Source organism: Typopeltis vanoorti, chromosome 22, assembly GCF_054136105.1.
Source record: "Typopeltis vanoorti isolate ZY-2024b chromosome 22, IOZ_Tvanoo_1.0, whole genome shotgun sequence".
In the NCBI taxonomy this organism is placed as follows: domain Eukaryota; kingdom Metazoa; phylum Arthropoda; class Arachnida; order Uropygi; family Thelyphonidae; genus Typopeltis; species Typopeltis vanoorti.
This window is the reverse complement of record NC_143570.1, coordinates 32893989-32918787: the sequence shown is the minus strand read 5'-3', so window position 1 is coordinate 32918787 and position 24799 is coordinate 32893989. Positions and strand designations below refer to the sequence as shown.

The following is a 24799-nucleotide window of genomic DNA, read 5'->3' as shown; positions in this document are numbered from 1 at the left end:
CCACAGTTCTGGTAAGACAACAACAGTAACATTTTTTTAAATATCTCTTATAGCAATGATAAATAAAGACCAAATCTGTTCAAGTAGTTAGGATGATGTTCACAACTTTCCTTTTTTTTTTTCCCCCAAGACTGTGCTTAGTAGAGATATCATGTTCAGTCAGATCATTTTCTCCATAAGGAACTGTAGCATATCTGCCAGACTGAGTGAAAAATAAGACAAGTCAAGAGTAATGAATATAGTAGACTTCTCCAAATGCTAAGTGGAGAAAGCTTGTCCTTGGCTGATGAAAGGAAGGTGGAAATTTTCAAGACAAGACCAAAGGACACAACAATGTTGAGAGTCTGCTGAACTTTTGCATATGTTCGGATATTCCTTTAACATATGAGAGATTTCTATTAGAAACAAGAAGCAGCAAATCTAAAACTTTTTAAAGCTTTGATAATAAAGGACTCACTGAAATCCTTTTTAAAAAAGCTGATTTTATGTAATTCAACACCAAGCATGATGTAATAATCTTGATATAATTTTTATCTTGAACAGCACCTTCAAGTATGACTTTAGTTTTTATTCTGGCTATTTTATAGCCAGAATAAAAACTGAAGAATGTGTGAAGGATGTTAGTGAAAAGAGAGATTATATCTGAAAGGCTAAATAAAGATCACAAATTTTGTTTTGTGAAGTTGATGGTATTTAAAACTATACATGGGACAATCAATACAATTAATAGATCTTAAAGGAATGCCAGATTTGTGGATCTTTGAAAGACCTTATAATCTTGAAAGATGAGCAGGTCTTGAGTTTCTTCTTTATCCCAACTGAAGACATATTAAAATTCTTGTTACTTGTATTTTATTGTGTTCCATTGTTCAGATATACTGAAGATGCTTTAATATGAAGGCCAATTTTGTAATGTGTAATTTTTTTGGCAGCATTGTCTACTTACATTCCTATTCTTAAATTCATGTGTTGCTGATCTCTCTCTTTGCTGCCATGTGAGAAGGAAATGCAAACTAGTTAGTCATTAATTCATTTAGTTTCGAAGTGACATTTTATTTTGTGCCTCGGATTTTTTTTTATGTTTAATCAACATGTTCTTTGTTTGTCATGGTTGTATTTTTATTCAGATAAAATGAATACTAAGAAATTTTAAGAAGTAACAAGTATTTAATTTTTTATTTTAAATTCATTTTCATGTTTAAATCACCATAAAATATCGAAGTTCTGATGTATGTTTTAATTCGGTATTCTGTATTTGTGTAAATCTCATAAATAATTTATTTAACTTCATAAAAAAAAGCATTTAGCTAAGAGAAATCATTTATTGTACATTTCTTTTTCCTTTTAAAGAAGAGCATATTATTCTGTTATATAAATATAAATTTATATAAATCACTATTTTCTAAAGTTGTTCTGTATCTTCTCTTACAAATGTAAATAATGTCAGAGTCCAAGTGCTGCTAAGGAGCATCATTAAAGTGTATTTCATTATGTTTATGCTGTTTTTTTTATGTTTAGCCTGGGGTAAGTTGCAGAAATTTTTTACAAGCTTCTGTGATGCATCTCAGTCATTCATAAACTAATTTTAACTGCATTAATGATAGTTGTATTGGCTTATACCTGTCAAAAAATGACCCAAAATAGTGTAATTGGAAGGGGTGAATAAAAAAAATGATCTGGGAGCATCACAATTTAAAATTTTAATCTGGTATCTCTAACTGCAGGGATTTCAGCAGACAAATGAGCACCTACTGCTTGTATGCATCTCAGATCCAACAGATGTTTTCTTGCTAATGACAGATTTTTCACTTAATATTGAAAGACATTATCAACAGTATATTATTTTAAAAAATTCTAAAACTTGTTAGTTTTGTTAGTGTATTTAGAAAAAAAAACATTCAGTGTAACCACTTGCTTTCATTTTCAGTATAAAATGCCCAATTGTAGGTGACTGAATTATATGATTACAATAATTTCAAAATTGATCTTGGCACCATCTTATGCTAGGTAAGTATATAATTGCTTAGTTGCCAAAATATAAATTCCTGGTTTCCCAGTTTGATTTACTAGCTCCTGTTCAAGGTAGCTTTAGTATTACAATAAACTTGCACTCGTATGTGCTGTATTAGTGTATTCATACTAAAAATAATGGTTTCACAATGAGTCTCAAAGCAAGATGGCTTTTCTAGATATCGTACTTTGGGAGTTTCAACTGCCAGGGCAATCTTTTCAATCTTAACTGGGATCTCATTGTCTAGCACAGGGTTTCTCAAACTTTTTCTACGACGGAACACTTCACAAATCCTGAAGTTTCACGGAACACCTTGGTTATTTTGTAATGTATTAATTAATAATTAAACGATCATTAAATTAATTTGTGCTGATTTTCATTGACATATCCTATTCTGACCACCAAAAATTTATATTATAAGTACTAACGAGTGAATGCAGACTTTTTCTCCTGTGTGCTGGTAGTTTTCCCCTCCTTTTGTACATCCTGGGGATCTTTGTAGACTCGAGGTGGATGACTCACTATCTGTTCCATCACAAACACCTTCAATAAGAGATTTCTTAATACCAAAATTAAACTAAGTGCCTTGTCTCTTATTCATATTACAATTTAAATCTGTATTCCTATTACTTTTAAAAAAATCACGGCACTCCGGTTTCAGAACAAGCATTTACACATTGCAATACGAACTTGCAAAGAAAGTATTCAGTATTAATAGATTTGAGAACTGGATACAGACTACCTTGATCTTCAATTTCAGTGGAAAAATTTTCTTTATACTTCCTTGCTGATTGGTCACTGACATTTGCAACACAGATGTTATTTCTTTCAGTTTTGAGAACACGCCACCCATTGTTGTAATCGGCTTGCAGGCAGTTTTTATGATCGGCCATAAACGGCGGTATTCTCTTTCCCGATTGTTGAAAGATTTCGATGTGTGAAAATTAATGATAATTCATGAATATTTCCATGTTTAAAAATATGCCGCTTGGTCACTGACATTTGCTACATAGATGTCATTTCCTTCAGTTTTGAGAACAGAGGATATGCTGCCATTGTTATAATCCTCGCAGGCAATTTTTATGACCCGTCATAAACAGCAGTATTCCCTTTCCCAAATGTCGAAAGGTTTCGATGCGTGAAAATTAACGATACACAGATGTTATTAGGCGTTCCGGGTCTGAGCTTTTCGACATATTCATGAATATTATTCTCCTCAGAACATTTCTACTATAAAATATCTATTCATGAAAAATGATTAGAAAACTAAAATGACAAATTCCAGAACTTCTCGCGGAACACAGTTTGAGAAACCTTGGTCTAGCAGATGGAAATCTGCAGGATACTTTCAGCTGACTCAGTGACCAAAGTGATTCTCCATATGCATGAAATAAGCTACTGAGCATTTTGAAAATAATGCTTTCACTGTGATAGTTGCTTACCCAAGACAGATGTCACTGAAATAAGAAACAAACGGCAAATTGAGGTTTCTACTTCATTTTCATGCAAATAATCTTTCCCTTTAAATACAGGGTGTTCGGGATAAATTTGACATATTTATAATTAATTATATTTTTCTGTAAGTTACATGTATTAACACACACTTCTCTTCATTTAAAAGTTTGGACCCTTCTTCATTCATATACAAGATGTCAGAAAGGATGGATAGCTGGAACCCACCTGAATCATGGAAGAGAATAACTTGTATCATGATGATTCGTGCCCGCCATCAAAATAAGGATATTACGACTGCTGCCCAATGCTCCCTGAATACAGTAAAAACAATCAGGCATGAACTAGAGACTTGCAATGGTGACTACTAGGATGTAGCAAGAAGAAAGATCCCTAGCAGACGATCTGATTGCGTTCGTACAGCAGAATTCCTCGCAAATCTGCAGGAACAGGTGTTGAAGAACCCTGGCATTGGAATTCGGGCTTTGTTCGTGGAGTTGCTAACTGTAGCCAAGCCCTGGATAACAAGGGTAGCCAATGGTAGGCCGTATGTATGGCAGCAGGATTCGGCCCCTTGCCACACCTCTGGGAAAAGTCAAAAATGGTTGTCTGAAAATTTCTACGACTTCACCAGTCCAAATGTTTGGCCTCCAAACTCCCCAGACCTTAACCCCATGGATTATTTTGTATGGGGCGCAGTTGAAAAAGACACCAATCGCACTTCCAGTAATACAAAAGCCCAGTTAATGGATAAAATTAAAACAGTTTTTGCGGCCCTTCCCAGGGAGACTGTAGCATCAGCTTGTTCGAGGTTCCGAAGCAGAATTGAAGCTGTGATCGATGCTAATGGTGGTTATTTTGAGTAAATCTTGTTGATAGTATTGTAATTAACTCTGCCTGTAATGTTTTTTTGTCAATTCATTAAATTTAATAGATACAAAGAAGATTTTCTTTTTCCTTACGAAACTGTCAAATTTATCCCGAACACCCTGTATATATTATCTCCACTGAGTAACAAGTTTGTCAAAGCTAAAGCTATCACAGTAAAGTTTTCAGAACAATTTTCTTACCTCTATTTTGATTCATCATTTTTAAAATGAATATCCTTCAGATTTGTCTTTAAATTATAGTTGGCTCTCACTATAGCAAACTTGTAGAGACCACAAAAGTGGTCTCTACAAGTTTGGAATAGGGGATAGTTTGTTATATCAAATTTTGTTTACCAAAGCCTATGGAGCATTAGTCAGGGCTTGTCAATAACTTGTTATAGGAGTGTTTTTATAGTGAGAATTGACTATAAAATAATGAGAAGTCTGATGGGGGGGGGGAGCCCAAGTCAAACTGTAGGGGGAGTGTTCCACTACTTCAAATACAACTTCTTCGATAATCACTATGTTACAAAAGCAATTACTATTTCTCCGCATGAACATGATTAATTCGTTGCTTCATCTTTCTTTTAAGGGCCTCGCATTTCTTTGTGAATTTATTGTTGTCCCCTTTCACAATACAATTCCAGTTAATGCCATATAGAGGAGTCAAAATACACTTTCTGGCATAAGGTTGAGTTTTGTACTTTTTAGCCCTTGATTAGGTAGGGTGGTGATAATCTATAAAATGAATTTTCATTTCAGGGACTCAACTTTCATTCTTAGTCACACTCATGATTTTGATAAGAAGAGCTGCCTTTTGTATGGTAACACTGAAGCAATCAGCAACAAACTTCCCATCTTGTCTGTTTCACATTTTACTACTCAACTGATGTGGCACCCAGTGTGCAGCATGCATGTGAAAGAGTACTAGTAACAGCTTCATAGCTGATTTTTCTTTAACTGCAATCTTCTGCTTATGGAAATCATTGGTTGTTGATGTTTGACCACCCATTTCTTGAGTGGTCATTAATTTCATATCCAGTAATATACAGTACTCACATCTACAGTTGCTTCACTAAAAAACATTGGATTAGTAGTGAATTTTAATGGTACATTTTTATGCATCAAATTCGGTTTGTTGCAATGTTGCTTTACATGCATTGATAAATTTGCCCATTGTATACATAATTAGAGAAATATAATTTCAGGTGTACATCACTGTATACTAAACTGTAGCAGAGAGTGTTAGAGAAAGAAACAAGATTAGATGTATTTCATGGCCACTCCAAGTGCTGTGGGCATGCAGGCTTTGCTTTTTTTTGAATGATACAGGTTTGCATCATCTTCTGTATATACTTAAATTTTTACATGGTTATCATAAAAGCTATATTAATCAAGAAATGGTATATTTGCAAATCTTGTTAAGTAGTTTTATAACTCTCATGACATAAAATTACAAAACAGCTATATTTAATATGCATCTCAAATACTGTGTGTTATGTAAAATTTTAGTGCGTAGATTGGATAGTTTTTGTTTTAGCTGATTACTCACCTCACTATATAATAGTGATTCACACTATTACAACCTATAATAAAAGACGCTCACAGCATCACGCTAACTGAAATTCGTTATTATAGCAAACCATCCATTATGACAAACTATTCCTTTAGCCCTTACAAGTTCATTGTAGTAAGGGTATATTTCCCTTCTCTGTTGTGATAGAAAACACAGGATGCAAATTTCTTGCTCTTTTGATGAAAGTCAGTGGTACTAGAAATAAAAGAAACCGACAACTTATGTTAAATGAATGATAGAATTTTCACATAATGTACCTAAGGTGTGTTCAGTGCATCTAAAAAAAAAAAATGGACAGCATAATGTACAATTAATAGAAAGATTCTAATAGTCAAACAATTCCTAATTAAAAAAAAAAAAAGTAAAATAAATGGGAAAAGGTTAACAGATTGAAAAAGTACTAGCTTACATAAAGGAGATGAATGTAGGCCATCAGATTTATTTAAATTTGGACAGCATAGGAACCTTTCACAAGTTTCTTTATAAAGATGTTCCATAAGGAATTTGCTTTTATATAGGATTTTAGCCTATATAAGAGCAGATTCTTTATGGAACATCTTTATAAGCACACTTGTAAAAGATTAATACACTATCCATACTTAAGAGATCTGACAGACATTTATGTTCTCTATGGGAGACAAATGTCCATCAGTTCTTGTATATTTTGAACAGACCGAAAAAGCACCAATTTTTATTTTTTATAAATTTGGAAGTCGTTAAAAATTAATTTGTCACAAGTCCTTTTTTTTTTCTTTATTTTTAGTATTATGCCTACTTACTGTATATTTCTCTCAATTCTAAAACAAAGCCAGTTGCATTGTGTCTGATTCTTATCTGGGAAACCTCAGGCAAATTTCTTGAAGAGACAAATCTTAAAAATTGGACAAGAATTTAAAGTGGAATGGTTTGAGGAAGCTTGAGAACAGTAACCTAACCAAGGAAATAGAAATTGCAAAACATCTCTCTCTCTCTCTCTCTTTTTGCCTCTCTTATAATGGGAGAGCATGAGGTAAGTACTGTTTATAGAAGAAGAGACTGGTACAAAGTTACCAATTTGAATTACCTCGAGGATAAACATTTGGTGGTGTTACACCAACACTCATGAGCAACTGATGACAATGATTTGGCCATCCCTACAGCTGGAACAGTGCAGTTTAAAAACATGAAATGAGTTTGCTGTTGCAAACATTCCAGGAATAATAGCTTCTCAATGATAAAAAGTCAATCTTATTTACAATTTAGCTTCATCTCATTCACCTAAGCAAATGAACACTCATATATACATTTCCAAAGTAATTTATTGTTGCTCGGGGGATTTGACATGGGAGATTTTGGAAAATTTGTGCGTGCATACTACGTACTCTTTTCCAAAAGCAACTGGATTCTGGTAAGAAAGCGAGTGGGGATATATCAGAAGTGTTTCATGAGCTGGAAACGCGAGACTTGGAAGCAGGAAAATGAAGTAGCGAATGCTACTGCTGAAAGACATAAAATTGAGTGTGTTGTAGAGAATGGAGTTGAAATAATAATAAAAGAAATGTAGAGGAGAGAATGAAAGAGGTTACTGAAGGTAGTGTATGCAAAAGATATGCCAACAAACTAAGATAGTGGGCAGGAAAGGCAATAAGGAAGAAAGTGTGATCAGCTAGGTAGAGAAACTGCAGAGCAGAAAGAAAGTAATTCAGGACATGAAAGAGTTGGTAAAGATGGAGCAAGATATGAAGTAATAAAGAATGAAATAAGGAGAATAACATACATATGGAGGAGAGTGGAAGATTGGAATAAAATATGGTAATGTGAAATGTAACAAATGATTTGAACAATTGGATTTGAGGAGTAAGCAAGCAAAGGAGTTTGTAATGGTAGTACGTGTAAATGATGTTTAGTAAGGAGAATATAAAGGATATCTGGAAGCTGTTGAAGAGAGAGAGTAAAAGATAGTATGGTAGTGATGAGCTGAGGTGGCAAGCAGAGACTGAATAGCATGCCAGCAGAGCTGTATGAGAAGAAAGGAAATCATTTTGTGAACATGTGGGAAGGATAGAGCTGTACATGAGATAGGCTACATTTAAATATAGCTGGTATGAGTCAGTTGGAGAATCTGTTGCTGAAAGAGTAATGAATGGAAGACTTGAGGAAGGAAGAGGTGATGTGAAAGAGCAGGAAAGTAGGGTATGAGAAATTGTGAATGGTGAGATGAGTGTAGAAAATGATAGAAGAAACACAAGACAGGAAAATGGGGAGAGTAAGGGAGACACTGTGGGGAATATGGATACAGAAGTGGTATGCATGTGTACAAAAAAGGATTGAGATGACCAGGGATGTGGGAACATTTAGATCTGGGAAGAGGTAAGATTAGAAATAATAAAGGAATTGCTAGAGGAGTCATGAGAAGTAAGATTGGTAGCAGTTGTGTCAGTGGTTTTAAAGCAGAATGGTAAAGTGGATAGGATGAAATATTTAGTTGGGTGTTGCTATAAACATGGTAATGTTGAGAACAGTGAGAAGGAAACATATGGGCAAATTGGTCTGGCTAATAAAAAAAAGGCAGTTGTTTGAGGTGGTTTTAATTATGATGATACAGCACTTGAGAGCAAAGAGAATGAATTCGAGTTTTTGAGAAATAATTACCTTAATATGTAACAGAAGGTACATAAGGATCAAGGGTCTTGGATTTGATTATTTCTTCAGAGGATGTTGTTGTCAAATTTTTCTTCAGTTGATGAAAGTGATCACTTCAGTGGAAGGAGGATCTTTGATTTACTGTTGATAAGAATTTCTCTCTTTTAATTTTCCATTTCATATAGATTTCTGCTTCAAACTCTTCTACTGAAGTAGTTTTCTTTGAAAATTTTTTCTATGATCAATTTCACAGATTGTATGATTTCATTTGCCATTACAAAATAATAACATAACCTTATTAAATGTTTGAATAACTCAATTTTTCTTAAGTGATACTAAGACTATGTTTTTTTTTTAAAAAAAAATTGCTGTTTAATTTCTTTCAAAGCTTGTTACTCAACAAATTATAAAAGAGGAATCTAAAAATTCCTTCCCTTATTGGTAGATTTGTCATGACTGCTTAAAGCCTTGTCCTGCAGGTACCAAGGCTTTTCCTCCAAGGAACTTCCCCCTCAAGTGGTAAGGAGAACACACACAATTGATAAACAAAACCTTTATACTGGTTTCATAAAAGTGTCATATCAACCCATATACGGTACTAATATACTATAGATTGATCACCTCTCGTGCATGAGCTCAACATTATTAAAAAAAAACATGGGCCTCGCATCCATTATATCATCATACACTACTAAAGAATAGGCCTTTTCTGCAGAAAAAGTAAGAATTCGTATTAGACCAATATTTAATGAAACTTGTAATACATATGAAGGTTCATGTAGCTTTGGTTTCTGTTACTGGTCAATTCCTCTATAGAAATGTTCATTTTTTTACATTTTAAAGCTAAAATCTTTTCAAGTATAGACTTGCTATACTTTTTCATAATCATATATTAATGCCGTAATAAATTTTTTGGTAAATGCAGACCTCTTTTATAGAAACCTCGAATAAAATCGCTCTTTACGATAGCATTTATATAAATTTTTTGAACAGATTCATCTACTTCTAACACATGTTGTTTCATAAAATGAAATATTGTACTTTTTTTTTTTTTTTAAGTGGACAGAGTTGGTATAGTCCACTTCACAGCTTTTCTTTCTTTCTTTTCATGCCATGAATATGCCCAAGGTGATGAAGTTAACTTCTTGATGCTTTGCATTATAGTATTTTGAAACACATTTCACAATGAGCTGTCTGATTCTTGCCATCTTTTTTAAAATACTGCCAATATTCCTCCTATGTTTTACTCATTGTTTGGGGTAACTATAATAAATTAAGTGAAATTAGTGTATTCAAAAATCTATTAAGAATTATTTTATTAGCCTTGAGAGTGGATGAGATTTTAAAAAATCAATTTTTTTTTCTGAGATGATTAAAAAAAATCTTGAATTTCTCAAGAAATATTTCTATTTCCAGTAATCAGAAATTTTAAAATTCCAAATTTTCTCTTTAATTCACAGGAAGAAACCCTATTCCAGAGGTATACAAAATTAGCAAATCTAATTATAATTTACATGGGCTTCAAATCTCCCCCCCCTCCCAATGCATGTTGAGATATACTTTGGTAAAACAAGATGCACAATTGTTATCAGACAAGAACACACAAACTACATTTATAACTCCATTAACCTATATTATTTACTCTATAGTACATCAGTTTTAGTAGCAATACTAAGATGACCTAAGCAACCTTGTCCACTTTCAAGAATATATAAAATTTTCTGCTCTTGTTGGATAGGCAGGCTACTCAGGAGAAATACATAGGAAAGAAGATTTAAAGTCCCCTATCCTGATTTACACTCGCACGTAGACCTGCACTTCAAAAACAGAAATTTTACGGAATATGTTGGTTTATCTTTATTCCAGGAGTGTGTTATGTGTGCTACAGTTTTACTGTTTTGAGGGACAAACAAAAAAAAAAAAAACCTTCCACCTCTGTACAAGATCAACTAACTCACCATTTGATTGAAAACACCTGATAAAGGTTCCTCACATCGTAGATGGAATTCAAACCCAGGTCTTTCCAACCAAATGAGCTATGGAGGCTCACATTTCAAGTACACTCAAAAAGAAAATGCTCATCAGGTCTAGCAATTTACAAAAATGCCACGTATACTGAATTTGATAGTTATGTTCATAAGTTTAAAGAAGTCTCAGACTTCTTTTAAATGCAAAAAAATAATAATAATAATAAAAACAAGAAATTGACTTATTTTTAAGTCGGAAGTCATATTTAACTCTTCAGAATAGTTCAAGTTGCACTTTAAGGATTAAATTATCAATGTTATAATTAAGTTATTCTGGTGTATACAATGTATGAAATTTTGTTTGCAAATATCTGAAACATTTGCTTTCTTTAATACATACTGGTATTCTGATATACAAGGCAAGGAAAGAAATTCTACAATTAAAGAATTTACATGCAATTTAAATTCTGTTGAAGGTTTCATTTATTTTCATTATCAGCAATGAGCATATTCTTAAATCTGCGCAATTTTACTCTTATTCCCATCTTTTCTATTGCTGTTGATTTCACAATCACTCGACTAACATAAAGGAAATTTTCATTTTCAGAATGAACTGCTTTGATTAAGTCCACTTCATCTCCTTCTGAGAGCTAAAGATTGGATAAATGGATTTAATAATTATCATATAACAATTGTACCAAACTCAATTATCTAAGTATATGTTAATCAAAATCTGAATTACTGAAAATAAAATTAAGGTCACCACATACTGTCAACTTGCACAATAGCATATGCCATTTTCTATAATTTCCTTATAATTCTATTATAAGGAAATTATTAAGTATAAGAAACACCATTCCTGAGGTTCCCATAAGTTTGCTATAGTAAAAGTTAATTATATCTGCTAACTTATAAGACTGAATGATTATCCAATTGATGAAATATATATATATAAAAAAAAAAGCAATAATTCTTTGTAAATTTCATTTATGAATGATTAAACAATGTTTTCACACTTGGCTTGTTGTGAAGGACATAAATTTTTTTTGTCTTTCATGACATGTTTTTGAAATTGCAAAACTGATGTAGTATATTTTGAAATTGTTCCCCATCCAAAAATAGTGGAGATGCTTTGAAGTAAAAACTAGCCCTAATAATGGTTTGGGTTTCTAGTTAATCTAATTCCCACTGTAGCCCAGCTATGTGCCATGAGTTTCTGAAACTTTCACTGGTGGAACTGAAATAAAAAAAATATATATATGTAAAACAATTTTTGATTGCTTTGTCACACCAGTTTAACAGCAGCAAATCACCACAGGTTGCAGAAAACTCATCGTACTACAAAGCTCTAATAAAAAATATCTAGCCTACCTATAATTTCAAAATCCTGGGAAAAATCTCAAAGCAGGAGGAAAACTTACTTTCTTAAAAAACGAATTTGACTTGCATCAGTAATTTTTAACTTAGATTTCAAAATAACAATTCATTATACCTTATACTGACATAATCAAAAGTGGTTTTGTAAAAAATGTTAATTTTGCAAAAACAAGTTCTAACAGGTCTCATTCAAGTTTATCATTACTATACATTACTATGCATATATGAGACCACACAATATCTATCATATTTCTCCTTGACCACACCGATAGACAGCAGTCAACGCTCTGGCAACCCATTTTGCACATTGTCGGAGTGAGTGAATTAGTTATTCCTTCACACCCTTTTAACATTTAAGGCACTAAAAGTGCTTTAAATATTTCTATCATATCTCCTCTTTTCTGCCTCTCAGCTGACTTCTACAGTCCTAACCCTTAATCTATCATCACAGGGACCATAGCCCACTCACCTATGGATCCTCTCCACTACTTCCTCATCCAAAGAAATAGAGATGTGGTATCAAGGTCTCATAAAGAGGAATGATAACTTCCTTATCTATGCTAGTTCGTGTGTTCAAATACTGAAGTATTCCTATGGAGGACAACTTTTGCAATATGCTCTCTGAACTTCTTCATATCTACCAAATCCCATCCCTAGACCCATCAGTTTTCATGGAGTATTGTTCCATCAATGTACCATGCAGATTGTAATCTGTTCATTCCAAAATGCATAATTTTACACTTTACCAACTGGTATACCCATTATATTTTGTTCATGCTGTCAGCCTATTTAAATCAAAACTGAGTAGCATAATCAAGCTATCACCTTGATTAACTATTATGCTACCATTTTGCATCAGCAGGAAAAAAAAAACTAATATATCAAATATCATTTATGTACAAATTAAGCAGCAGTGGTTAAAGGACAGAGCCGAAGCTTCAGCACACAGCTAGTTACCTGCTTTCTCAGTTTTGCTCCTCCATATACTCCTGTATGATATCTGTCCATCAGCCACCCTTGTATCCAGATCACCAGCTTCTCATCCATCCATTCCTGAAATTCCACATGCTTATTAACTTCCCAAGTCAAAGTAAAATGATCACTCTCCAATCAGCTCCTATCCATTCCCATTTGTATATTATGTCAAGTGCCTTTCTTATCCACCCATCCCTGAAATCACGTTTGGCAACCTCCCAAGTCAAAGTAAAATGATTACTCTTTCCAATCAGAGGCAAAGTGATATCTTGGACCAAGATATAACCAGGTACAGCACTCTCAAACTCCAAGTCTCCTCCATCACATGCTGTTTCAAGTAATTATCGAATACATTCCATTTCCCATCCATCGTGATCTTTCCTCCTTCAGCAATGTCCCCATAGTTGAAATCCTCTATGTGAATTACTCGACCTGCTCTCATGCTAATTTCTTGATGCACACCTTCAACACCATCCCTTGCCTAAAGCAGTAACCAACTATTCCTTCTGCATAGCCTCCATCTCATGTCAAATTGCCAAAGACCTGCTGTCTTCCTGATCTATTCTTTGTGGCTGCAGTTCATCTGCTATTCAACAGTACCCCGCCCTCTCTCTATCCTCTGGTGGCCTGGTTGGCCAGCGTATCCGCTCTCCATCCAAAAGGCTGCGGGTTTGAATCCTGCTGTGGGCATGGATGTTTGTGGTTGGTGGCTGTGAAAATACTAGTGGTGGTGGGCAGTAGATGGCATTGGTGTTGTTGCATTGAGTGGTGAAGACAGAGTTGTAGAGTAGATACCCTCCTTTGATGAGCCTTTGGACTCCCTGGAGGTGTCACGTAATAATAATAAAATACTATACTCCTCACATTCCATCCCTGTACATCTGTAACCTGCTATCAGCCAAATCTCACTAATGTCTATGTACTTTTGGCAAAGTTTCACTAACCTATGCCAAAAACTCCTCCCTCTTATTCCTGATACCACTGACATCAGTATTCCCCTATGGTTCCGAAACTATCTTTATACCTTATACTGACTACCCCATTCAATTTTGTCACTTGAAAGACTAGATTCTGCATTTCTTTCAACTAACTTCTATCACAGCATGGCACCAGACTAACAATCTTTACTCTATCACTCTTCATTTTCACTTAGAAATCTTTAATCATCTCATGCAAAATTGTTCACCTCTCAAGTCATTAATGCCAGTAATCAATTCTTTCACCTTACCTCTTGGCATCCCAACAGCTTCACTAATAATTATTAATTTTCACACAACAAAAACAAGTACTCCTCTTATTATAGAAGCACTATAATTTTTTTCTCCTTTCAGTTAGTCATATGTTCCTGTTTCTTACCTCACACCTCTAACAACCAATCATCTGATGTTTCTACAATCTCACACTGTTCTGTGAAGGACTCCACATGAGTGCACTATTTCCTTCATGAGGTCCTCTTCACTTTCCTGACCATCCAAAACTACACTTTAATCATCAGCAATATCACCAACATATTTTCCTGTCTTTTGTCAAGATTCTCTACTCTGCTAGCATGGTTTACTCTCTCTACACAACTGGCACTCGCTCTCAAATAATTCCTCCCTAAAAATGCAGCATATTTGTATACTCACTAATCTCACCTAACTTCCACAAACAGCAAGGATTCTACACAAATATAATATAATATGTATACTATCTTCAAACCAGCCTGGAAGTTATCTTCTTTCTTACTACCTATTAAGGGTAAATTATCACCTCTGTCCTTATCTGGTGTTGAACAACATCTTTGATTCCAGCGAACTGAAATCAAAGATGTTGCACTACAATAGGTTTCAATTTGATCATCTATTTCTTGAATCGAGTGAAGTCCTATGCCACCATCGTAATCTTAATTGAACAGACTGTATGCCTATCTCTAAGTTTTGGGGAATAACAATTAATTGTTTATATATATATATATATATATATATATATAATTGAAAAAAATTTAATGACTAGAAACCAAGAGATACCAAATACAAAAAATTGTTTATCATTTAAATGCACAACTAGTTCTGTCTTCTGATTTCCTGGAACTTTAATAGGTTTCCTCCTACTTGCACAGCTGCAACAAAGACACATGGAAGTATGTACATGCTGTATGACTTGTTTTTTTTTCATATTTTAAATGTAACCAATTCTGCTTTCTTTCTCCCTGAATGATGCTCGACTTACACCAAGCAAAATATATAGGAGTATTCAATAAATTCTAGTTTCCTTTACGTGTGTGAAACTGTTATTTAAAAAATATTATGTCTACTTTGCATGTCCCTATTAAATTGTTGGTACGTACTACTGTATTATTCATTAATATAAATTGTTTGAAAATAATATAAGGAGACAATTGTTCAAACATTGCTATACAGTATATACTGTACTGTATTTTTAATTATAAATTGTTTAAATAAAAGTATTTGTTTCATAGCATGTTTTATTATCCCTATATTTTTTGTCTGTATCTACACAGTCTTTCCATGAATACTATTAAACTTCTGCAGCGCCTGCAGAATTGTGTGAGCCTGGTTCCCTTAGTGGCACTGTGTGCAGCCAACATTCATGTGTTTATCAGTAGAGAGAAAGTTGTCTAGCTGTGTGCATTAACATGCACTAGGGAGATTGTGAAACCCATGTAGCTGTAATATCACCACAAGGTAGGAATGCAGCCACCTGTTATTTTCAACATGCTAAAAATACTCAGGATCAGTAGAATGCTTGTGTATCAGACTATTAACCATTATAATGATATAGAAGATGCATCTGACCACTAAAGAACAGATCGACCATGCTGCATTAGGACACAGCTTGTGAGGTGAAGGCATGCCTCTGCCATAATCCTGTGAGAATGCAAAAAGTGATGTCACAAAAGATGAATGTTTCGCAAAGAACGATGTCATGTGTACTAACTGATGACCTGGGATGAGAGCCTATTGTCATTCCACTGGATGCTTCCTAACACCACAACTTATGCATATAGAAGGTGATAAAATCAAAGGCACTTCTCCAGCAATATGCAAACAACAAACACAGAGATATCTTTTTCACAGATGAGAAGATTTTTGCTATTGAAGAGTCTTTTAACGACAAAACAATTGGTTATGTCCTGGATGGTTGCACAGCACCCAGGATTCAGAGAGGTGATCACCCTGTGTTAGTGATGGTTTGGTGGATCTCTGCCAAAGTGCATCAAGACACCATTCTAGAACCTGCAATACAGTCCATGAACAACATCTTGTTTCACAGTAGGCAGTGGACCTTCCAACAGGATTCAGCCTCTGCATACAAAGCAAGGACCACACAACAGTGGTTGTAGGCATATGTGCCTGACCACAAATCATCACCTGATTAGCCATCTAGAAGTCCCAATCTGAATACAACCTACCTTTACTACCCTGGATTTCAAATTGTGATCCCAGCATCACCAGCCTGAAAGTGGATTTGGAGTGAGAAGTGACAGCATTTCCATTGGATGTTGTGATTACCAGCATCGATATGTGACTTCACAACTTTCAGGTGTGCGTGAAGGCAAAAGGGGAACATTTCGAACATTGAGTGCTGCTACATGCACATTACACGTGGTTTGTATGTGCTGAAAGCTGTAAATGATTTACTGATAGATTAAAGGTTATGCTGTTCAAGTTCTAACAGTATTTATGGCTAGACTAGGTATACATGAAGTGCTAAATTTATTTTAAAAAAGATGTAAATATTTAACTGAGCCTTATGGAACCTGTCCCCCCCCCCTCATGTTCTATACAAGTGTTAATTTCAATTTACAGGGTACTTTTGCAGAACCAATCTACTGTGTAAATCAAGGGTTAGATGTAATATACAATGAGAGACTGTGGCTCTACCATATAGATCAAATTTGCTCTTTTATAACTCCCACTCAGGAAAGATTAACCTGGGTGGTAGACAGGTCAAGAATGTTTTTGTATGTTATAAATTAAAGATGCCAAGAACTTGGTTTCATCCTTTATCATGGAGACATCTTTCTCCATGAAGCACTCATGGAGAAATACTGAATGAAACATATGTCAATCAAGGTAATAGAGCGGGACTCCCATGATGAGTCTCTGGACTCCATGGAGATACCATATAATAATATCACAAAACTATTACAAAAGTTGAAGCACATGTAATGGATATGAAGCTAATAGCATGGACAGGGGGTGGATGTTAGACAGACACCAGAAATTAGTATATGGTGGAGTAGAATCTAAGAGAATGAGGGTGACTAGTTGAGTATCTCAAGGTTCTGTACTGGGGCCGTTACTCTTTTTTGTTTCTTTATATCAGTGATATAGGAAAAGATTTAAGGGGAGATATAATAGTGATATACAATTGTTTACAGATGTTGCAGCTTTGCAAGAGGACCTAAATAGACTGTCTGAATAGGCGAGTGTGTGTGCGGGGGGGGGATGCCAGTTTAATGCAGCAAAGTATAAGGTTTTAAGATTAGGGAAGCAAAAATGGGATGCAGAGTACAGGATTTGTGGAGATATTTTAGAGGAGGTGGAGGATGTGAAAGATGTGGTAGTGATGGTGGATAGACACTTGAAATTTCTTGGACACTTTGCTAAAATTGTGATCACAACACAGTAGAATATGAGAATCATGCAGAGAACACTGGCATGTAGAAGTAAGGATGTTTGATTCCCTTGGCCACATATGGACTAACTGTGCAAAGATTTGTTCACCTGGTTTTCAAAAGGATGAGATGTTGGCAAGGGTTCAGAGATGACTAAGTTAGTTTCTGATCTCTGGAATGTGGAATATGAAGACAGATTGAGAGAATGCAAATTATAGAGCTAGTGGATAGAAGTTAGAGGGGAGACAAATGTGATTGAGATGCATAAGTTGGTAAGGGGTAATTACCAAATTAATGTGGATGAGATTTTTCATAGAATATCTGGAGATGGGGGGGGGAAGAAGAAGAAGAATGAGAGATCATTCCTAGAAGCTGTATAGGGTGGGTGAGAGTAAGGAGAGGGAAGGAGCAGATTTTTTGCATGGAGAGTGGTGGGTGATTGGAATGCATTACCTGAGAGTGGTGAGTGTAGAGACAGTTGAATGCATTTAAGTTGAGGTATTAGCTGTGCATATGAGAGTGGGATGCCCCATGATGGGCCTCTTGACTCCATGGAGATCTGTTGATAATAATATTCATTTGTTTGCTGATGATGCAAACCTGAGGACTGCAATAATTGATAATGGTGATGTAGATATCCTGCAGGATGATTTATATAAATCAGCAATTTTGACAAAAGATAATGGTTGTCAATTTAATGTTGTAAACTGTAAGGTTATGCACTTCAAAATGCACTGCATATTAAAAGATGGTACTGGATTGCAGGAAATTGATGATGATACCAACTTGGGGGATAATAATGGCTGACAGAGAATTCAAGTTCAAAGGGCATGTTGCAAAAGTAAAATATCTCCGGTATGAAAATTATAAACAGCAGCCCAGAAGAGTCACAACTGTTGTACAGAAAGCTCTCCCAAGTCTGAGTTTGAAAAGAAACTGGCTCTGCAAGTTAAAAACAACCCATGAGAAATCTATCGATATGCAAGTAAAAAGAAGAATGAATATGAAAGAATAACTCTTCTGAATGCAGATGGTGTGAGGGTGACAGATGCAGAAGAGGTTGTTCAACTAATGAGTGCCTGTTTTATTAAAAGCTATCAACCTGGTGTATGCAACATTAAGTTCACTGCTACCTTTTCTAAAGAAACTCAAGGTTTATGAACAGGAGGTATCAGAACTGTTGCAGTAACGAAATAAGAATTCAGCAATAGGGACTGATGGGATGTCAGCTGTCAAGTCATGCACTTTGGCATGATTAGATATCCAAAGTCATATTATATTGGTGGAATTATGCTAGAAGAAACTGATGCTAGGGATCTTGGAGTGTTAGTAGATAGCAAGTTGAAGTTCAGGGACCATAGCAAAGATTGCAGATACAACTCATAATGGCAATGCTGAAACAAAATTTAACATGCAAAGATAAGAATGTTATTTTGCCTCTTTACAAAGCCTTGATAAGACCTCACTTGGACTATTGTGATTCTGATACAGTGGAGAGAGAGTGCAAAGGAGAGTGTTAAAAATTATATCAGGATTGTGGAATATTGATTTTGAAACATACAAATTTCTGAAAGGGTCATGCAGGATTTCAGTTGATGGAATTTTTCATTTTATGGAGTGGGAAAAGACGAGGGCATCCTTGGAAGCTGAGAATGAATTCCGCTAAGAAGGGAGGTGAGGGCTAGATTTTCTCTCACTGGCTGGTGCATGTAATATGTGCCTCCCTCGATGAGTCCTTGACTCCCTGGAGGTCTCTCCCTCTTAATAATAATAATGTGTGTGTATATATATATATATATATATATTTTTTTTTTAAATCAATGAATATACTTAGTCAAGGAGATATAGATATATATATATATATTATTAATCAATGAACATACTTGGTGAAGATTATGTTTTGGCATGTTTTAGAATAAAGAAACAAACTCGGTATGCTAGGATAAAACAAGTTTCCTTTTCAAATTCTGTCTTAGAATACATAGAATTCACCTATTCTGATCCTATGTACATAGTGATTATTGGCCAGTGTGATTAATTTGATGTTCTCAGTGTCCCTTAAAGATGAACAAGCATCCACAAGTAAATTAATATGAAGCGCCTGAATACATTGTATGTTGTTCCTGTTACATCTGTATATGATACAACACACCACCCCTGCCATGTAAAACAAACTGGTATAATTATATAATATTTAAAATAAGCTTTTGTTATTAATGAGCCAAGCTTTTAGTCATCTTACCTGCTGACTTTTTTTTATGGTTTGCTTTCCATTCACTCGAATTTTACTTTCATAGAAGTGCAGCTGCACTTTACTAAATAAGAAAAAAAAAGTGACAAATGGTGCAATCAGAAATACTCACTATTACAATTATTTCTGTAGATACTTTGAAGCTAATCTTAAAATAAGTGCTATTGTGGTAAGACATTGCAGTTGGTTGATGTGAACTGTTTTTTAAAAAAAATAATAATAAGTATTAGTAGTAAGGAAGGAAGGATTTTATTATGTTTATTTCAGTACCAATACTGATTTTTAAGTTTGCACTATTGCAATTGAATTTTGTATGATTGTTGGATTTCTTTTTTGTGTGATTGGTGTGGTCTTTTGTAAGGATATTATTGTCTCTGTATTATATCCAATTGTATCAATCATATTCAACATGATGGATGCCAGTTCTAACACATTGTTGCCCAGCCCATCACCATTTAAAGACTAGATTATTCATAGCATAGTTGATGATTTCATAGATTGCCATGCATGTGGCATATATCCATCCCATGGTTTAAAAGTATGACAGGTGAAGAACGGGAATGTATGCATGCATAAAATGTAGGCAGTGCTGGAAGACAGATATAAGTATTTTGATTTCAGGATTCAGTAGCAGCAGAAACAGTGCTTTGGAAATGGGTGAATGCCAATTTGTGGATAGCTGGTTTATCTGATGGCCATGATTATGTGCATGAATTGATTTCAGGATTCAGCAGCAGCAGAAACAGTGCTTTGGAAATGGGTGAATGCCAATTTGTGGATAGCTGGTTTATCTGATGGCCATGATTATGTGCATGAATATTAGTCAATGCAGGATGTGTGGAGAGAGAAATACAACTGCCAAGAAAGGAGATGGAAGGCATGAAGACTGATCAAGGAGAGTGAATGAAGATATTAGAAGGCAAGAGAGATTGGCTAGTGCAAGAAGAATGAGAGGATGTGTGTGAGAGAGGAAGACAAGAGAATGGGAGAAACAGAGGAAACTGGAGAAAGTTAAGAAAGTGTGGAAGCAAGAGAGTCTGACAAGAGAAAGGAGGGAAAGCAAGAGAGAGAGAGACTGGAAGCAAAAGAGTCATGGATGCCAGTGGAAGGATGAATGAATCTGTTTCATTCATCCTTCATGTGTGGCAATTCAATGAGTCAGTGTGTGCGTGCAGGGAAGGGTACCAGAGGAGTGCTTGCTAGATGGAACAATAAAGAGTGTAGCAGTGGAAACGAAGAGAAGGCAAAAATGTAGAGGATATGATAGTAATGGTTGGTAGAAATGACCTGAAAGATAGCATGCATCATGTACCAAGAAATTTGAGATTTATGTTAGGGATAGTGGTGTAGCAGAAATGTGTCAGAGGGAAGACAGTGAGAATCTTGTCCCAGTACAATAGTGTGGAGTGGAGGAGAAGAACAATTATAAGGAATAAGATGAGAGCAAGAATGTGTAGGAAGGGAGGTCTGCAATATGTAGATGCACTATGTACATTTAAGGATAGAAGAGTTGTATATTCGATGAAAAATTTCTTCCACATTACCAGGTAACAACACCCTTTACCAACTTAAATGTCTCAATCATATCACCTCTCTTCCTCCTATTCACAAGGCTTTGCAAACTACATTCCCTGAATCTGCCTTCATATTCCAAAGACCAGTCACCACCTTATTCAATCTTCTCTGGACCCTTTCCAATATATTCTCATCACCATGAAAACCAGGGGACCAAATCTGTACACAATAATCCATATGAAGTCTGATCAAAGCCATATATACAATGGAACTTGAACCTTTATTTCTGCAGGTTAAGGTCCTCTGCATCATTGACATAATCTGATGTGATGACTTCACAACTTGTGCAACATGAACTTCCTCCGAAATTTACATACCAAGTGTATACTCTGCATCCTACTGTTGCCTACCAAATTTAACTTTACACTTTGAAATACTCAATTGACAGTTCAATACTGTTGCCCATGCATACAATCCATTCAAGTCCTCCTGTAAGGCTACATCTGCTTGGCTCCTCACTCTCTCCGGTTTTGCATCATCTGCAAACAGTTGTATTACCAGGGACAATATCATTAATATAAAAATTAAATAACAATAGTCCCGAAACAGATCCCTGTGGCACACAATTAGTGACTTTCCTCCTCCAGAATACTGCACCCTTCCATAAAAATTTGCTGATACCTATCTGAGAGCCAGCTGCCTATCCAACTCACTAATCTATCATCCAATCACATCTGCTCTAGTTTAGCTACTAATTTGTGGTGTGGAAATGAATCAAAAGCCTTTGCAAAATCTAAGTATACCACTGTATATGCATCTCCCTTGTCCAATACATTCGTCACCTTGTTATAGTACATAAGCAGATTGGTAAAACATAAGCTCCCTTTAACAAACTCATGCTGACAAGCACAAAGAATACCACTGTTATCAAGTGAAGTGGGACAATTTTACCTTTCTTCCCTCCTTTGGGACTTGTGTTGTTTTCCTTGTTAAACAGGTAAGAGCCAAGGTTGACACTAACTTCCTGAAACATACCATTAACCACCTTACTGGCCATTATGGATCAAATATGCATCCTCATACGCTTCATATCCATCATATATTTCAATGTAATGTCAATGGTTTTACAATTTTAATATGCACTTCACATCCATGGTTACTTGAACGTATATATACGTCCTGGCCGGTAGCATGGTTAAGACATGTGCTATGTCATCAAGTCCTATTGCTTTATTGACATCTAGCCTACTAAACTCCTCATATACCTCTTGCTTGCTCACCAGGAAGTCTTCTCTCATTTCATTCTCTATACTTAAGCTTCTGATTTTGCACTGATAAATTGCTCACTGAATACTTTGACTATGTCCTCTGCAGCAGTTATCAATCTACCAGTTCCATCCATTGACATAATCTTGCCATAATCATTGTTCTTTCCTTGCCAGCTATCGCAAAAAACTGTGTATGGCTTTTCCTGGCCTGGTTTTATCATTTCTTCTCGTATTGCACTTTTGCTATCCTTACTGAGTCACTCTCCTGATTACCATTATTGATCTTGTACTGCCTCCAAAGTGCTTTCTTCTTCTTCCAGATTTCATGCTTAATTCCCTCATTCATCCATTTTACACCTACCTTATTCAGCCTTCTGACCTTCAGAATACATTCACTCATTGAAGCCATTAACTATCTCTTTGTCAGTTCTCAAGCAGTGTTTATTTTTTTCTGCTCAACTCCTCATTCCATACTATAGCTTCAAGCTGTCTCCTAAGCTTGCTATAATCACCAGCCTTGTACTTCCACATATATCCTTTTCTCACAAAACTCTTTGTATGGCTAGCCACAACCCAAGTTTTCACTTCATGATTACTCTTGCCAACTGGAGGGAAGTGCAAAACCCTACTCATCATCACACTCTCTGATGAAATGATCAGATCTAAAACTCTAGATCCTTATGTGCCCTCTTTCACATGCTGCCTAAGATAGTTGTCTCTCAAGAAATTCATTTTCCTTATTCCCAAATGTTATCTCTTCATTCTAATCTATATTGCCATAATTAAAATCACCCAAATAATCACCCTTCTCTTATTCACTAACCCATATTCTCTGACCTATAGCAACATCCAACTGAATATCTCTTCCTGTCGGCCTCCACTTCACTGTCTCAAAATCATTGTTGCTATTTCATTCTTTCATGTCAACCTTATGTGGACATAATTCCTCTGCTATCATCAGTAGCACCCCGCCCTCACTTCTTGTCTTTTTTATTCTCTAAAAAAGCACTATCCCTTACATTTCTATTCCCATCAGGATATCATTCACATTCTACCATGCTCATATATTCCGACAAGTTTTGGGCTAATAAATTCAATCAGTGAAACAATTTCATCTCCTTTATTTCTGATGCTCCTGGCAATTGTAAATAAACACAGCAATTCACTTTTAGGTCTATAATCAGTCTTACCCAAACCACCAGTTGGGTGTGATTTCCCCACCACACCTGCCTTTTCCCAGTCATCTTTATCACTGCTTACCCTATATATCTCCTCATTTTCAACTATCCCCATCCTCACATCCTGATCCATTCCTATGATGATCATCCTCACTACACACATTCATTACTTCCAACATCCACTCTCCCTATGCCATATCTCCCTGTCTACCCCCCCCCCTATTTCCCTGTTCCACTTGCATTCTTGTTCTCTTTTCATCTCTCATGCTACCACTATTTCCATTATCAAGTACTTCGGTCTCATCCATTCCACTATCCTAATCTTTCACTTCACTTCTTACATCTTCTAATCTTTTTCTTGCATTACACACTGCACTTCCTTCTAGCAACAGTTTCTCCAGTTCACTGACTCTAAATCCATTCAAATGCAATCCTTTACTTTTGTAAGAATCCATCCTTTCCTCAAACATGTGATTGTGACTTAGATGTCATACTTGCCCCTAGTTGGTGAAAGTAACCATGTAGCCCTCACTTGGAGGATGAATAGGCATGTAGAGGTATCAAGGCAGAAGGAATTCATGTGGAATTATAAGGCAGGCAACTATCATATACTTAGAAATAAGCTTGCAACAGTACACATTAGATGAAAGAATTTGAATGAAGAGAGGTCAGTAGTGCATAGTAGATACTTAAGAGAAAACTGCTGAGAGCAACAATGGCAGATTGTATCTCAAGTGAAAAAGATAAAGCAATGTGGAGTCAAATGGATGATAAGAGAAATAAAAGAGGAATTGCAGGTGAAAAAGAGATTATGGAAGACAAAGTATAAAGAGACAGGTAAAGAACAATTACATACATTTAAGGGTCATTTAAGAAAGTGACAAGTACTGTAAGAAGAGAAAAATTAAAATATGAGAGGAGACCAATGCTGCGACTCAAGGAGTTTCTTCACTATGTAGTTAGTAGGAGGAAAAACAGTAGTGGATGGATTAACTTGTTGGATGAAGATAGGATTCGGGTGACCAACACATGACATAACGGATCTGTTTAAATGATCATATTACAGGCTTATTCCTAGAGGGATAGGGAATGATGAAGTGTTAGACATGAATGA

At 35.4% G+C, this 24799-nt stretch overlaps 1 protein-coding gene across 3 annotated transcripts in view; it reads right to left on the bottom strand.

Moving 5' to 3' along the window:
* The window catches only part of LOC150094287 (mitochondrial transcription rescue factor 1), an 87540-nt gene that overhangs the window by 4138 nt on the left and 58603 nt on the right, over nucleotides 1-24799 (bottom strand). For 2 of the 3 annotated variants that reach the window (XM_090412307.1, XM_090412305.1), the window contains exons 3-4: nucleotides 19716-19788; nucleotides 10870-11147 (exon numbers count right to left, since the gene is read on the bottom strand). In XM_090412307.1, coding sequence (XP_090268433.1) covers nucleotides 10977-11147; nucleotides 19716-19788 — 244 coding nt within the window. In that variant the 3' untranslated portion in view covers nucleotides 10870-10976. Of the gene's footprint in view, nucleotides 1-10869; nucleotides 11148-19715; nucleotides 19789-24799 lie in introns of those variants that run through there. The other variant, XM_090412306.1, reaches the window with a different exon arrangement.